General features: G+C 43.0%; 1 protein-coding gene across 10 annotated transcripts in view; it reads left to right on the top strand.

The window, feature by feature from the left end:
- Positions 1-18221, top strand: part of LOC117605360 (phosphatase and actin regulator 2) — a 172690-nt gene that overhangs the window by 14516 nt on the left and 139953 nt on the right. For 3 of the 10 annotated variants that reach the window (XM_034326611.2, XM_034326603.2, XM_034326601.2), the window contains exons 1-2: positions 14504-15565; positions 16294-17206. The exons of 1 other annotated variant lie outside the window; for it this stretch is intronic. In XM_034326611.2, the coding sequence (XP_034182502.1) occupies positions 16909-17206 (298 nt within the window). In that variant the 5' untranslated portion in view covers positions 14504-15565; positions 16294-16908. Of the gene's footprint in view, positions 1-4140; positions 5575-14496; positions 15566-16137; positions 17207-18221 lie in introns of those variants that run through there. 6 more of the 10 variants (XM_034326604.2, XM_034326609.2, XM_034326602.2 and 3 more) reach the window with 6 other exon arrangements.

Here is an 18221-nt window from a genome sequence, read left to right as displayed (position 1 = left end):
TTTAAACGGTAGTATAAGATCAATCTTTACATTCTGCTACGACAATTTTACGACTAAACGTACTGTACTCGTTGAACTTTCTGATTAGAACCTAACGTGTGACGACTTTGTTATTCTCAACATTGTGACGACCAATTTTGCGAATTTGAGAACACGTAACATTCTATATCATCATTCGTTACCGTTTTCAATTTCCAGAATCGAATTAGGGGAAATCTAAGAAAGGCCTCGGAAATCTTAACTCATTCCTGCTAGTTACAGTTTGACAATTAGTTGTCCTGTTTGAAAAAGTGTCTCATCAACAAATAGGATTTCAATATAATGATTTGCTGTTAATTACGTTATCTTAATGAAACACGGTTTGTCTATTGTCACTACTAAATTAATGTCGCTCTCGTTATCATTATCATTACCGAATTAGTATAATTTTCTACTTAGACACACGCGGCCCATTATCTCTGCTCGTCCGACCGATAACGAGGCTCCGACGCTGCTCCGGTCTGCCTTCCCGATAACAGAAACAGACAATTAGTTTTGCAAATTGCTCGAACGTTGCTCGTACTCGTAGACAAAATTAACAATTCATATACCGTACACTATTGCGAATGAATAAGAAATTAATCAAGACCCCCTGTAGTACGTTGTTTCATTTAAAAATGGTTGAAACGTTCGTAAAGCGTTTCTTGTCCATTGATCTTTGTCAGATTCATTTCTATCCAGGCAGAAAATACGAATGGTTATTTCTACACTCCCTGGCATCGAATTATTTCAAGCTCGTTGCACACGTCTTTGAGACGAGTAACGAGCAAGTTAATTCGCTTCGCTGGGATTTGCGGTGGCCAGGGAAGGGTCGGTCTGACGAACTTCCACGTCAATTAAACGCGCTACTTCAACGCTTGCTACCAATAACCCGGCAGAAACTTGCGAAATGCTTGCTTCATAAGGGCCGTCATGGTTGCTGTTAACTTCCCTATCCGATTACAAATGCTACCAGTATCTTAGGACTTTGCGCTAGCCTACTTAAAACTATTAATGAAGTTTCCTGCGGACAGTGAAGGGGATGAACGAAAAATTCAGTATCCCATTATAGAAACACTTTGGATAATTAGAGTGACATCCGGGATTGAAAGCTTCGTGTCTTTTGCACAATGGAATGAAAAATACGTGTTACAGTTAGAGTACATTTGAAACGAAGAGAAATTGGGTCGAACGATCTACTGTTGCGAGGGTCGAACGAGCAGAGAAAAAAAGTTTCAACTTGGTGAAATAATTTAAAATTTTCAGCGCAATCGGGGACGAGGAGAATAGATGAAAAAGAGCGAACCCTCTGTTCGGTTCGATAACACGGCGTCGTGTTGGAGGGGTTGTCCTCGTTGGTATTTCATAAAAAAAAAAACTAACTTCCCGACGATGCTTGAACGGAGATGCTTCGTTAATCGATTATCGTTATTAGGTTGCGGCGAGCCGGTCGTTCAGCTTTTGTCATCGCATGAAAACTCGTCCGCGAGCGATGCCACGGCGCCGAGCCGCGTCGCGTCGCGTCGCGTCGGTTGATTTCGTCGGGAATCGATGAAACGCTTTTCACAGAGCGTAGGAGCGCGTCCTGGCCGAGCGGAAAACGCGACATCACGTGCCGGCACGCTCGTGAATGGACAAACGTTCATTGAATAGTTAAGATCTACCGGCGTGCTTCCGCTGCAAACGGCAACGGCTTTTTCTCGTCTCTTCGTTTCCTCTTCTCCGATGAAATCCATAGTTTTAGAAAATAAATAAAGAAATGAATTTTGAAGAAATTGAACGGTAAAAATTAGACTTCGATGGTACTGTAATAATCAATTAGAAACAATTATATTCGTCCTGCGTTATGGAAATTGTAATTACAAATGCGTTGTACTCGAACGTAACTCGCCGCATCATTAATATCGCGAGAACAACCGAAACTAAATTCATTAGGAGACAAATCGAGGGCGGGGGAGTATGCGTTTCATTAGTTTCAAGCGGAGAGGAGTCAGCGTGTTGACGCAAACGCGGGATTCTGGCCGCGATCAACATTTGTTCACCCTGCAATTTCAGTCCAGTGAGATCATCCTCTTCCCTTTTGTTGATGTTTGGTTTTCCAATTGTTTCCACGTTCCCGCATTGACTAAGAACAATGAAATCTGTCTAGCTATCAGAAGCGCGAATATTAATTGTTAAGGTAGTTGGTACTTTCAGGATTAATCGTTTCTAGTATTGAAACTCGAAGAAAAATAATCCGTCGGTGAATTTAACGAATTATCCAACGAAAGTTCATCATCCATATCTCTAGGAACTTTGTCTACCATCGCATAGTAATTATCCGGATCCACGTGGTCGTAGTCAGAAATTGCACGACGTCGTGCTGAACACGCGTGTTACTTGATCCAATGATGTCCGTGGCTGCTGGCTGTCGCGTAATCATCGTGAGAGAGCTGCCATTGTGCCAGATAGCTGGCTGATACATTGCAAAGATTATTACCCTTGGCATACATTCATATTCCATTCGACGAATTCATCCGCACGCTCGTTTATCGTACACAACATTGAACTTCATCCAGATAGTCCTAGAAACGAAGTGTCCATGATCATCGAAGAAATCTTGAGATTTCTCGAACAGTTACCAATTTGGTGGTTTCACTTGAAAACAAATTTAATTGATGTTACGTAAAAAAATATTTCGTTAGGTTTCGTTTGCAAAGAATGTGCATTTCGTAATCTGTTTTCTTTCAGATTAGAAATTCAACCACATTCCTTACACGAATATAGCTTCCTTTCTGTTCCTAGTTTTATGAATGGCGATATATTAGAATTCATTAACAAATATCTGCTACTAGTGTGTTGGTGAAGAAAAAGTATAGCCCGATGCGGTCCGACTGTAAATTAGTTTCGAAAGTGCCGAAGGATTTCCGCATTCTGAGTTCGTGTCGCAACGGATGTTAATAATTAAACAGTGCAATTATTACTGTACTCCTTTTGTCTCTATTTCTCTTTGTTCAAAAAGGAATGCATATAGAATTTACATAACTCAGTGATTCACCTGACTGGTAAACATAGTTGAGTTACGTTTTAATCTAAAAATACCAAGCGAAACGAGTTTCCTGTCGGAGAACGTGTATATAATTTACAAGCGACACTCATTAACGGGGCTATATAATTTCCAACCCTCTGATCGTTGGAACAACCTGACCGCCGACCAATTTGTGGGATCAATTAAAATTCATAAACGTCCAGACTTAGCGGTTTCGTTTTATCTTCGTCGACGCAGCTGACGCGTTGCATTAATCGTCGAAGAATATTTTCTATACACGACTGTTGTTTATTTTCATCTCGACGCGTAAGCTTGATTATTATTAGGCGAGTTCGATCCATTGCAGCTACACGTGTAACTCGGCTCGATGCGGAAACTACGGCCGTGTTACGGTATCGGGGCTCCACTCGATATCGGTCTACGTCCAACTAAAAAGGACGATCTAAACTGGCACAGATAGAGAAAAACTAGCAGGTACTTCGAGACCAGTAAACGACGGACGTACGACTACGAGCAGCAGCTCATAGATCAACTAACAAACCAGTTGGTAGTCTACTAACGAACCAGCCAATCTGTTCCTCGGAATCTTCTTAGACTTCTCTCGACGACGTGTTTCGGGATAAAAGTTGCACACGATCCTTTGCTTTTGGCAAGACTCTCCTTTAAATTAAGTTTGTCAGAGGTAATCAATAGTCTGATGTAAATATTAGGATAATTAAGAGTTAACTGAAGATTCATCATCCAGAGAATGTCTAGATCGATCGAGAAGATTTCGATTCCATGACCTTCCCCTAGCGGGCTAAAAATCCCACAGCCTATTTGCGTCAATCCCTATAAGCCACGCGTCGATGTCGTCTATTCTTGGCTCGGTAGAGAGGCACAGCTACACCATGGTGCACCGAGTGCCAATCAAGCGTCGCTCGGCTGCTCACAAAGCCTACTCTCTTTCCGTTGTGTGAAGGGGATAGTTCACGGTGGCTCGGTGTTAGTATAATCGAAGCGACGGAAGCCCGGCAAGGTGTGGTGGCTGGCCACGGCACGTTCCTGCACGATGTAAACAGGCCGGCCAGGTCGAGCTCCAGTGCACCGGATACCGTTGACGAAGACGGCCACGCGGTTTCACCATTCGTTCTTTCCTTTTTTTTCCTCCATAAGATTGCTTCCTGCCGCGAAGATTCATTTCGTTCCTCTGATCGGATCTTTCCTTTGTTTCAAGCAACATTTGCTAGAGGTAGAATAGATAAGCTATCTATCACGTCATGCGTTGTCTCGTTTGTGATCCAATACAGATTATCTTGATATAAATCGTGTTAGTGACGGATAAACGAAGGAACTAAACGGTCGATCGAACGAACTTAATAACCCTGTTCACCGACGATAGGTGATTACACTTGGCGACAGTTTTTGATATCAGCGAACATCAGTGGAATACATCAGCTTAGCTGACACACTTGCTGGATCGATGGAAGCCTTGCAACGAGGCTGACACACGGTGGTTCAAGTGCATCCCCGAGGAAAACAACAAACAAACAAACAGTCGACGATTTTCCAAGAATGGAAATGAAATTACAACGCGAGCTGCAATTCTTTGGCTAAGCGTGGCACGGTTGCAGGTGGTTGATTAATTATCTATCACGGTCGAAAGCGAGCTCCTACGAGGTCCTTGATTAAAGAAACATCTCGACATAAATACCGCCAACGGTCGCACCCACTGTCCACCGGCGACGGGTGTGTCTTTCACGTGTACACCAGTCATTAACCAACACTCCGCGAAGCTTCCACTCGCACGAGAGTGAGGAGCATCCACGGAACAAGCGGATTGATTACACGCTGCTCGCGTCTCCGATCAACAACGATTCCGATTTTAGACTTCCTTGCGATCAAGAGGGACCAGATTCTTTTAGTGTGAACGACTAGAAGGTTTATAAAATTAATAAAACATGTTACGAACGCAGCTTAACAACTCGTGAAGATCGTGTCTGCAAGAGAGGCACGAAACGTGAAATCTTTGCTGCACCTCTCTCAGGTACGTCGTTGAAAGATAAAAGAGACTTCATCGATTCATCAGGGACCTTCGATAAAATCTTCCACCCTTGACGGTATCCTTGCAGCATCGCGAGCTTGAAATACTCTCTCTCTCTCGAGATAGTCAGGTCGATGCGATGAAATAAAATTGTTCTCCATGCAAGCCTGTCGGACTAGCCTTTGCGAGATCGTTTCGTGAATATTCAACAGGAGTTCGGTGAAACGAACGTCGATTGAACAAACAGCGACTTCCGCGTGGAAAGTGGTAGCCGATATCGCGAGACCGTGGACGATGAAGGATGGAACGTTTTCTATGTGGAACGTTTTCATAGGATTTTGTTATTATTCGTGACGTCGAGAGGAATTCGTTTCCTTAGATTTTGTTGAATTGTAACCAGTGGGAATTGTGAGTACCAGTGAGGATTCTGAGGATTAGTGTTTCTTTAGGGGCGCTGCATCGATTGTGGAAATGAGCCTCCTGCGATTCGGTCCTTTTAAAGATGGTATGTTTATATCTAGTAAAATATTATTCAGTTCTTATTAAAGGAATAGTCACAAATATGAGCAATGTAGTTATTCAACGCTTGAAAAATTGAACATTGTAGTACACGTTTATCTTCAATCGAAATGCTGGCAATCTGTTTTTAACTCCCGGTAAAAAAAACTTTCCTTCCGGATGATATCATTTTTCTGCGTTCCATTTATGATGGAAGTCTGCTCGTCTCGATTGTATTCTGAGTGCCCGAAATATTTCTCTTCTCCGACTGCGCAAATCCATTATTCCGATTACAATGATCGCGTACGCGTGCGCCAGATACACGTGTCAGGAATTAATTCATCGAACAAATGAATCGTTCGAGCAAACGCATAGCCTTTGTTAGATCTTTCAATCATCTTCGATCGTTATTCATAGATTGTGAACGTTCATGCAAACAAGTTACGTAAAAATATATTAGGATATAAATAATAAGCGAGAAACGATGGATACGCGTTATGCTGTCTCGATGCAAAATGTATTTTGCAGGTTTCCTAAAATTTATAAAACAGAAATGAAAAATGAAATTGACACTGTCGCTGTTTCATTCGGGGGCTAATTAAACAAGGCAGCAAGTGCAAGATTTAAATTGAAAAATGAAACGACCGCGTTCAGAATAATTGCATTTGTATCGTGCTAATTAAATCGAATCGAAGCAATTTGAAATTTTGCAAAAATAAAAATTTCATCAATGTTTATGTACAAGATTGACTTCGCTTTGAAGCTGTACGTAAATATATGAACGATATACAAAGCAGGATTGAACGTTGTACAGTGCTTCATTATCATGCATGTTCGTAATGCATCGGACTAAATGGAAGCCAGGATAATCGAGAAACCATAAAAGAGGAGCTCGTTTAATAGAGATTCTCTCTGCGTACGAAAATCGCTCATACGAATGAAGGAAAGAGAGAAAATAAAACCGTGAAAATCTCTATATCCCCGAAAATTCGTGTAACCTATCTGTATCGATATCCATTACCCCCTTATCCCAAGTATCTTCATCAGCATGTAACATCGAGTAATCCACTTTTTCCTCAGCGAGCTAATGTATGTACACATTAAATCGCATTATACGGGTTGTTGGAAAGCGTTTTATACTCGTAAGAGTAAAAGTATTACCCAAGCCAAGCGTTCACCTAGAAAATTGAACTTGCCTTAACACTTTTCAGTGCCTTCCACAAGAATTTATCCGCTTATAAATAAAATTGCCGAGTACTTGAAAAATTATGGTACGAAAAAATGAACGAGTAAAAATCCCGAGAAAGTATGTAGCGTCCCAAACATTTGGAGAGGATTACGAGAAATCCTTGTAACTATGGTGAAAATCCAGTCAGGACCATCTTGCACGACTTAACCCGCTGAAAGTTCGCGTACAAAGGCAAACTTCCGGCAATGCCGCGGCCCACTTTATATTTTACCTCGTCGCGGAACGCACGGAAGAGGCACTTTAAAGGACAAACATTTTCAAGCTTCCGCGACGTTCGTAGCGTCGCGACGTCGAGAACCATGCGGATTCACCATCCATGCCGCTCTTTCAGCGTATTTTTCCTTTATATCCGGTCGCATACGCGCCAGGTGAGAAGCACATATTATACTAGACCGGTGAATACGAAGGCTCGAAGTCGACACGATGAAAAGGAAAAGCAGAGAGGACGGCGAGGCTGAAACGAACGATTTTCCCTCGAGTGTGACAGTGGTTACATAACAATGAGGCGTCGCGTCGCGACGCGGCGTCGCTCGTGGAGACGCTTCGAGGCATTCGCAGACCTTCTAACTCTGTCTACTTCGCCAGCTTCTCTGGAAAGATACCACATTGCGGTCGATAGAAATGAATTTTACGGTTCACCGTGCGTCGCATCTGCCGGGGCTGCTGGTTTGCTGATGGTGAAATTATTCTCTCTTCCGGTGTTCCGCACTTTTCTGAGTTACAATCTGTGTAATTTCCACTCTGTCACGTCCGCGAGTATATACTTGGAAAATTGAAGAATGAAAAATGTAGATTGCCAACGAGATTCTTCGCGCCCTGCTCTACACTGTAATCTATCGCTGTAGACTATTTTTTATAACTTCTTTTTCTGTCTCTATTTTTCTCGTTTCAACCATCTACAGATTTTCGAGTAAATTCACCTAGCAATCGGGAACATTTAGGTGCAAAAGTTTGCTTCGAAACCAGTTGGCGATTAGTCGAGCGCAATTTTCGCCAGAATAGTATTCTGACCGAGCAACTAATTTCATAAAGCTCGAAGTTTTCCGGTCGACACCGTGCGCTACGTGTCCGCAAAATAGTCGTTCTTTGGTCCCGACACAGTAATATTTACCTTTACCGAGAACGAACACTAGCTCGTTGTACAACGTAATATCGTCGAGTGAAACTATTTCAATAACAGGGTGTTTTATCCCCTCAGGAAATGGCAGAAATGCCCTCGATCGTTTCCCTATTCTTCTCTATCGTTCTCCTTTCCTCCAGTTTTATGGATATTTTTGAACAAGTTATATCTAGATATAAAGTAATTTTGATTTATCGTTCTCTCGAGAGATGGAAAATATAGTATACGAAGCTTCGAATTGAATCCTTCGATACCGTTTGCGTCCCTTTTATTACCTATGGACGTAAAAATCTATGAAGAAGCCCTTTCTTCTGCATTTCGTATATCACGCATCCTTGAACCTACCAATAAGGACGATTTCAATATATTGGAGCTTGATTCTTTTCAGAGCTGTTCAAATTGAAAGCTCCTCCGTAGAACCCGACTCGATCAGATATTTTCGGCTTCTCGCACACTTTTAATAATTTAATAATAATATTAAACATCGTAAATCACGGATGACTACGTTTGAAATTTATAAAAAGATCAGCCGGCTTTTTAGTTATCCTTCTTTCATTCGAACGATATTTTTACCCAAGAAAAAGGACTATCAGGGTGATACTGACGCGATCCAAGTGTCTATAATTATTCCATAGAAAACGATGATCCTTTACGCACGATTTCACCCTAATGCTTTCGTTTGACGAGCAACTCCATTAGAGAAGATGCTGTTTTAAGTTTACTCCTCGCCATCGATAATGAACCTGAGGGTTCTTAAAAATACTCAGCTTTTCTTTTATCAATTAACACGTTGATTGCTCGAAAGTCTTTTGAAAAAAGATACGGATCCACGAGTAAGAGGACTCGAATTCCTGCTTTCTTCTAGTAAAAGGATCATCGAGTACGAAGGGTTAACTCCTGTTTACTCGCGTCGTATCGCCTTCGATATTTTCCTACTGCCTTGTAATTGGAGCGAAGCTCCGCTATTAATGACTGATCGGAATTTTTGTGACTTTTTATCTCAAAATCTAAATTATCAATTTTGACCATTCTTTGCAAGCCGATCACAGTGCTCACTGTGAGTGAGCTAGTTTATCTTGCTGTTGCTCCGTGAAAGGCGGCGATTCGTTGATATGCAAAGCGGCAACTCCATCTGCTTTCTTTATTTTAAACCGACCTAGAGTTACACGAGTTATTTCAAACCGGTTACTGCATAACGTGTGGTCGCGCTTCTTGTGTCGCATACTTTGATTCTTTTGCACTCGTAACCCTTCGGTTACATCGAGGCTGGTGCAATCCGTCTTTTATCTACGAATCGGTAAGTTATCAATGGCAACTATTCTGTCCGCGTGAAAGCAAGTAGATCGGCGGAATTCGAGGATAACGCGGTTGTCATCCGAAGAATTTCCTTGCGGTTGTCCTTGCGGCGAGGTTTCAACGATGATAGAAAAGCAGGGCACGTCGGTAAAGCGTGGTATTTAGAGGAGATCGTCTGGTTCTCGAAAGAAAACCTTGCCACGGCCAGGCAGGAAAATGTGGATAAATTGAAAGCCAAAAGCGTGTCAATGAAACAAGCACCGCTTTTCTAATTACGCCTTCCACAAAGGCTTCCTCTTCGACAGATGAAAATTCCTGTGACGCAAATGCTTGGAGATTATCTTCCGATGTGCTTTTAAGATTCTTCTTCTTATCTGCTCGCTTTTCCGTTTGCTTGTTCACCATTTTAATTATTGCGTAGGAGGATATTAAACAAAACTGATAATTGGTGATTCTGATACCCTCCGGCAGCGGACCATAAAAAGTAAAACATTCCTCTTTATTTATACACCTGGGACAAATTATTACACTCATTAATTTTTAATTAAACCTCGAGTATGCCTTATAAACTCACGCGTTTCATCGCGTATTTAATGAACTCGTTGTTGGAAATGAAATTTCTTTTTTTCCTTCCGTGTTACGAGCACACCCGAGCTGGGTAGCAGGAAATTTTAATCCCTTTATCGTCACAATGTTACGAGTGGACTCGTAATCCCGATACAAAGCCTGGCCAATGTAATCCCGAGGGAAAAATGCTGTAGGGTGAACATTATCAAGGAATAAAAATGTTCTTAACATCCGATAAGATATCGTCCTTTCGACGAGTTCATAATCGTAAGTGGCCCTCACACAACCACCTCCGCAAAATTAACGTAATGGAATAAATTAATCCGAGTACTTTCTCGCAACTATTAACGAACCAACTCGTTCTTCGTTTCGATAAAGTTTCGTCGAACGAAGTGGCCAGCTCTCCGGGAGAATAAATCGATGCTTTTTCCCTCGGACAGACGGTCAAAATAGGAATTAAATTATCATTCTTGGATTGGAAACTGTTCGAAACTTTAATAGAAGACGTTGTCCATGGATAACGCAGTTTTCGCGCATCGGATATCGAACCCTCTAAGTGTTTTCGGATAAACTGCCTCGTAAAATACGTCTCGTGAAAAATATCGTAAAGGTGAATTAGAATTTATGAGGGAATGTTTGAAAAACAATACTGTGTTCTATGGAAATGGATCTCATTTATGGTGCACCGTGGTGCATCATGAATCGACTGGAAAGAATTTAAAAATCCAAGTATCTAAAGTGTTCGGAATAATAACAAATTGAATATTTTGATAGCGATGAAAGGCGGAAACAGATAAGAAGACTGATGTTCGTGTACCTGTTTCGAAGCTTGCCAAAAAGCGTTCAGCGATCCCTGTTGTATTTAAACAAGTGCCAAAACAGATTCCCGCGATAATTTTCGAATTTCCTTCGCCAGTAATAAATAAAAAAAAAAAAAAAGTAACATTTCACGGTGTCGTATGTGCCAAAAATGTAATTGTATCTGTCAATTAGCGACTTGTCTCTACGAGTAAATTTTTTCATTCCACTTCTTTTACGTAAGCTTCGCAGACGTTTCGTAACGATTTATTCTACAAAATTTCACAACATTTCACGTCCCACGAAAGACGGAACACTTTTCCTTTCTTTCGGCGTTTCATCGCGCCACGCTTGCATCTGTTAACGTGGCGAAGTAGGATGAATTTACACGGTAATAAGGAAAGCAATCTTTTCATTACTTCTTCCGTTGTTCCCATCCCTCTTAGCTGCCATTAATTTCCTGCCATTATCGCGGTGAACAACGTCTTATCCAGACTGTTGGCCAACGATCTGACCGACCGCTTTGTTATCGTTCGATCTCGCGATAACCGCATTTAAGTTGCTTTAAAGTTAATCGTCAGATCCTTCCGCTGATACGCTACGCATGTTGTAGCGTAACAAAATCAATTATACGCCCGTTATTCGGCTCCGTATTATTTTCACGGTAAACGGTTGTATTTTGTAGCTCGTTCCTTTTTACAGAAAAGTCCATCGCAGGAGTTTCGAAAATGAAACGAGCCGATCCATTGTAAGATTTTAACATTTTCTACAATTATCGTGCATTCTCTATCTTAAATAAATTGGAAATTTATATTATATTAAGAAATTTTATTTCTGTTTAAATAATAATGAACAATCACATCTACCAGACGTAAAGAAAAAGTCATATTTATCGTATGTGAAAATGGGTGCTCCGTATGGGTGCCGCTGTAGTAGTTCTATCCCGTTAAGCGCGTTTTACCGCGTTAGGTAGAAAGATGGGTGACCGCTCTTGCGTTGGCGCCCCATTCGTATTTCGTTGTTTTGGTGCTCCATCTTCACCTTTCCTTTCTATACTAACAAACTCGATTTTCTCTATACTTCATTGTTCGAGATTTTAATTTCATTGTATCCTTTGCGTAATGCACACACCACATGTTCCTTATTATTAGAATAGGTGGTTCAACGCAAAGGTAAAACAAAGTGACAGACGTTCCACGATGGTTATTCGTATAATGGAAGAATAACCATCACTTAATAATGTCATACAATTTTTTTCTGCATTAATTTTGAATTCTATTTCATCATTCTATTATTGTAGTATCTTGTAGCATCTTATCTTATAAAAGAGTACATAATATTACAAAATTCATACATAGTTTCAACGCGTGTTTTTATAAATAAACGATGATAGAGAACAGTGAAGTCTGTGTGTCAACCGCGAGTACATCAACACATTGGAAATGGGAATGCAGCCAGCCAATGCTGCATAATTTACATTTACCATTACACTGGAAGTACCCCCTCTCCAAAATCACAGCTAATATTAATATTACAGTAGTCTTTCGTTATATTGCCACGATGAGGATAAACATTTTTTAAGCTTCCCAACTCTAATTGACTAATCATTTGCAATGCATACCATTCACGAACGATCATCGAAGAAATTCCAATTTGTTAGTGTGGTAAACAGAAAGGAAAGGGGAAGTTGTTTCCTTAAATGGGGTTCGCGAAAAGTGATTTTTTTCCACGGATTCGCGAATTTAAACCACGCGGTTGCTCGTTGCAGGCAGATTGCATTTTGGAAGATGCGAATGCACGGGCGCCCGTAAATGCAACGGCAACCGGCGTTGCACGCACGCGGTTCACGCTGATGCACCGACGCGACGCTTCTCCTTAATTAAACGTCTCGCTCCGCTGTTTAATTGTAAATTGTCTCGTAATTCGGCCCGTCGAGGACACTTGTTCCTCGCTGCAATTAATAATACTGTTAAGTGGGCGGCGTGTTTGTTCGCGCGAACCGTTCCTGGAATCGTTCGCAACGTGCCGAATAATTATAGATCCACGACCGAGACCAGCCTTCGTTCACAGCGAAAGTATCGTTGCACACGCGGACGTAACGAGACAAGCATCTACTTAGATATACTTAGTCGAAGCTTAGTCGCTTCTTTTCAGCTTAAAGATTGACCTTAATTCATAGCGATCGATGGATCGGCTCAGAGGATGGTTTATACCTGGCTTAACAAGAACCTTTCGCGACCCATGGCCGATAAACGGAAGTATAATACTTTGACCATTGAACTGAAGCGTAACGCAGCCTTTCCGTTACACCTTCATACTTTATTCGCCAGCCATCGCCATTATAGAAAGGATCTATACAGGGTGATCGAGGCGGTGTTTACCACAAATAGAAATCGAGTAAGAAATGCAAAATATTGAAGGAAATAAATATATATTTGTATCAAGTCAGTGTTTAAAACAGTCGTTTCTTGTTGATTTGTCGCGTTGGCGAGGGACACGCTGGAAAAGAGGTTCCACTGGATTTGTGCCAATAAATGCATTTCTTGGCCGTAGTTTCCGCTACTTTTCGTCGGGAACGCACGTTTGCCCCGAGCCGCAATCGAGCGTAAAGGATGAGAACACCGGTTAGCAAACCGTACAACGTAATACCCGTTTCCGTTCTATTTTCAGAAAGCTTCCGAATTCAATTAAAATTTCACCGTGTATCTTTTCATCGTGCGTAAGCAGGAGCGTGGTACACGGGAATCGCGAAAGAGCAGTCTGCTTTGGCCCTCTTTGTTTCCTAACGAATACGCGATCTGGGGCGAAGCCGGCGAAAAAAGTTCGCTGCTCCCTTCGAGAATGGGCTCGAGAGTGTTTCTCATATTTCAGTCGTTCGTTGTGACAGCGGCTAGACGGGGCTGAAACATCGGTAGATTCGCGAGTCGGTTTAAATTAGAGAGTCTAGACGCCACGGAAATACCACGTGGTTCGCCTCATACTCTCACTGATGATTCTTCCGATTCGAACATTCGCGCCTTATCGATATTATCGGTAATCGAATCGGTAGCCCAAATTTACCGTTTCGCGTTGGGAAATGAAAATTCTGAAAACTGCTTAAATCGGCATCGCTTGAAAATTGAATGTCCTTGTTTCTCTAATTGCCTGCTGGAACTCTAATTAATCCTTAAATGAGTCTGTTAATCGAATTCATAGACTTTTCGTCCGTTTGAAAATGCTTAAATTCCATTTTCCCGCAACAATGTAATTAAAACGTAAGTTGCTTGCAAACAATTTTATACGGTATTCCGAAGGTATTGACTTTCAAGACGGAACGAGTTCGTTCGTTGCTCGATTGAGAGCGTTTAAATGCAACCACTTAATAGGTGTGCACACAGGCAGGAGAAAAACCCGCAGAGCGTAGGATTACAAAGCACACAATGAGTTATCTTTTCAAAAGATTTCTGCCGTTGCCGCATGTTCGCGTGACTGTGGTCTACAATTATCATTACACTCGTTCAAAGTCGATCACGAGTGTGACTCGTGGTTGACATTTTTCGCGTGTAATATGCGAGACGAACGACATTCCAACGTAATCTATCATTTTTCGCGATTAAGGACACAAAAGAGCGTACGTAGAGAAATTGAAACGCGTCAAACCGTACAACCTGATAAGCTTTCAGAATGTTATTGTGTAACACGTTTCATCATTATCACGTATGCATTATGTGATCGTCATTTTTCCAGCTTCGCCGATACTAGGTCGGGGCAGTTTTCAATTAGCGTATTAAACTTTGATTAATCGTTATGGCGGATTAACTGTGACCTACATGCGAGCAAACAATATAATTGTTACTCCTATATATACAAAAATCAATTTCACTTTAATAAACAAAAGAAGTAATTTTTCATTTGAAACAATGAATGGATGTAATATGATAAATGAAAACCATGTAAATCATGCTACAAAACATACCACATTTATTTCACATTTTTTGATACACCATGAGGCAAGGAAAAAAATTGCTGATGGTGCAAGTTAAGCAATTTCATTTTACCCGCGTTTTATACCAGCAACCCGGAAGTTAATGAAATACATTAGAGAGAATATATATTTCCTTCCAAAGGGGGAACAACAAGCTCGTTCCAGTCGGGGCAACCAGTCTGGAGTCGTTCGTAAATTCATTAATGAAAAATTACGAGGAAACCGGGTATAGTGTGTAGCTTCGCTTTCCCCCCGTCACGTTTCGGAGCGGAGCGTTTGTCTCGTGTACGCTGGTGTTGGTCGGCGTCGCGTGGCGTCGCTGCGATCGAATGGCCGCCCTCAGTGTTCGCGAGCCTCGCTCGGTGCGTGTTTCGTGGCGCGGTGATCGTCGTTGTTGTTCGTTTCGTCTCGGCTCCGTTTTGTTTTTACACGTTACATTGATAGAGTGGTAATTAAATTCCGTCGGGAATCCGTCCGGCGCGTTTACAGCGCAATCGGTATCGCGCATCGTGTACTATACACGGAGAGTATCGCTCGTCTCGGAGCGTACATTCAACGCGAAGACGTCGCGTTTGTGACCGTCGTGTGCGCGAACACCGATGAGCGTGTGTGTCAATTTTCGTGTGCGTGCATTCACGTCGACGTCGGCGTCGTCGTCGTCTTCGTCGTCTTCGTATTCTTCGTTTCTCGTGCTAAGTTCGGAGTTTGTGTAGCACGGTGCATCGTCACAGTTCTGCCTGTTCCGTCTCTCTTCAACGTATCCCTTAACCGCGTACCAGCGTACTATGTGCTTCTGTGTTTATAATCGTTGCGTCCTTTCTCTCTCCGTCTCGCTCTCCTCTCACCTGCAGTTACACGGCACACACAGGTGTCCCGTGAAAAGGAGTGGCGACGCCTGCCGTGAATCGTCATCGCTGTGATATTAAACGTCGAGGACACCTCGACGGTATATTATACGAATCCTGCCGAAAAGCAGCCATCCACACTGCCCCCCGAGGAATCAAGTACGTCGTGCAGTCCCTTTGACCGCCCACGAAATGCGTCCTCACCGGCCACCATGCTTCAGCCATCGCGTTATACGTCGTTTCACGAATAGCCGTCTCCGAATGCTTTCTACGTGCGCTGTAACTTGTCAGTATTATACGAGGAATCGTTGTTTGCCAGTCGACTACGTGCCCGGATGTTTGAGGTTACTCTTAGTCGGTCCGTACGCGAACACATTCTTATCGGTTTCGTCAAGTTTATTGTGTTTCACGTAACCGGAATATATCTACGGTCTGAACCAAGACAAACAGTCAGTTACTTATATTTTTTCTTTTCATTTTGCGAGTGCTCTCGACCTTCGTCGCGTCTCGCCGCGTTTTGGAGTACGGAGGTTAGGTTAGGCGGGCTCCGTTCCGAACGGCGCCGTTGTCGTTCACCTTACCGGATATTTCTTAAATCGTAACCAAAAAGGTGTCGTCGTATATTTTTTTCGCTGATACGTCTAAAACGTGACTTCGCTAACGGTTCGGAATGTCGCGTATCAAGCGTTACGCTCGTTACATGTTTGATTAAGTAGAGCTCTCTCAATTAGATGAAGAGAGGAGAGGTCGGTGGACGGTGATGAGACATTTCGTGGGACGGGGACATAATCGTTGCTGGTTTGTCCCGAACGACACAATGCACGCCATTCATGACAGCCGACCAATGCCATCGGCAGAGTTAACTTTACTCCGTTCCTATTGCGCAGGACGATTCGCCGAGCGTCGACCGAGTACACTCTCGTGGCCGTCACGAGAAAAACGCGCGGAAGGGTCACGCTCATTTCCGTCGTAAATAAGGATCGTTTTCGACCGACCAGTCGAAGTAACCTTGCCGCGCAAGATAACCGATCGTCCGTCGTGGATCGCGTAGTGCCATAAGCGTCGAAGGGAAGCCGTACCACGGAGGAGGCTCTGGTATCCGTTCAAGGTTATCCGCGCGACACCCTTTGGTCCATGGAAAATTTGCCAATGCTATAACGACAATCCTGCCATCTTGTACCTTTTGTACGTAGAATACAAAACTACTAATCAAAGACCGGGCGTCTAATACGCTCGGTGGGACGATCAACGTCTGACGGTAGCCGCTGTCAGAAGCGCGCATAAGAGGCCATCAATTTCCTCGTGGCGATCGTGAACGCACTAAACGCCGAGCCGTGGAGCTGCCTCGAAGTAACAAGCCACGCGAGCCGACCTCTCGACCGGCCACTCGTCAGAATGTTCCAGCTGGCCAGCAACCGGTAGCTTCTTTACCGGGCCTGGTCGCGATCCTCAGCCCTTGGAGGAGGAAAAAGCGCGGCCGTTTCAAGGATCGCCCGTCGACGATGTCGATACGCGTCAGCGGTGTTTACCTGCTGCCGAATCCGCCCTCGAACGAGGCGGCCAACGAGAAGAATAGTAATATCGCGGTGGAGAACAGTATCCACCAGCAACACCATCATCACGCCACGAAAACGGTGACAATCGTCGCCGGACCCCAGAGAAGCAACAGTCTGGATTATCTGAACTTCGAGGAGAAACGACAGATCATCGCGTCCTCGTTGTCGTTGAGCGACTTCTTCGCTCATGGCCCCGCAGCGGCTGCAGCCGCAGCCAAAGAAGTCGCTGCTAACACCGTCATCGGTGAGTCCTTAATTCCATTGAGTTTTTGCTCATTTCTAACTTTCGGTGAATCGTCCGAAAGCCGACCTAGTTAATTAAGTTTTATAGGAATTACGCTTGACGATAAGGTATGCTTTGCGATCAGTCGAGACTCGGTGCTCGTTTTATCTTGGTCGCGTTGGAATGTTGACTCGTGTCGCGTTGTATAGAGGAAAATTGTACTATGTACAGTCTTGTTAAGGAGAAGCGAAGGGGAAGGAATGTTCCATCGCTCGCTTTATTTGTACGTGTTCTTTATCTGCGAAGGCGGGAGATTCAGTGTTATTCTCCTTAAGATTTCCCTAGGTTCTCTCAAGATTTAAAGCAACCAGTACCATTCTCCTCCCCCTACTCCTGTTTTAAACCAACAGAATTATAACAACATGATTGAAAGTTATTGAAAGACCAGTGAATCACGCACTGGTACACGTAATATTGATTTCGCAAGCCTTTTTTCGTAGTATCTCGCGTTCTAATGAAGATTGATAATAGAACAACAAAGATTTTGCAATAGTTTCGCAAACCTACGTTGACCACGCGTTTTCATTCAACCGCTCGGTCGAGTACTCGAAACCTACAAATTCTTGGACTCGGCTTTTCCTCGACACTGGATATTTTTGGCCGCGGGTACACCTTGCCAGAAATACTTGTACGAGATCCAAGATAGGTGTTTGCAAACCAAGTGCATTGTTATCAACCCGTCCGATCGGTTATTGACCGAATATCCTATCCTTTCGAGACCTCTGATCATGCCGTGAACAAAAGGAACAATGGCTGATGCGCTGGGCGCTTCTTTCAAGGGGGATATGCAACCTTCGGTACACCGATTTCGTTCGAACTATGCTCGAACATAGAAGAGCCGAAAATTAATAACTCCCTTCCATAGCTTACCATTTTAACTACTAGTTCGTGTATACTTTCGAGCAAATTACCGTTTCGAAGGTCGTGCACACTTCCCTTGTTAGGTTCGATCTAGCCCTCTGCCTATACCGAGCCT

The sequence above is a fragment of the Osmia lignaria genome, chromosome 3 (genome assembly GCF_051020975.1).
Source record: "Osmia lignaria lignaria isolate PbOS001 chromosome 3, iyOsmLign1, whole genome shotgun sequence".
NCBI lineage: Eukaryota > Metazoa > Arthropoda > Insecta > Hymenoptera > Megachilidae > Osmia > Osmia lignaria.
The sequence above is the reverse complement of the archived record's forward strand: the minus strand, read 5'-3'. Positions and strand labels throughout refer to the sequence as shown.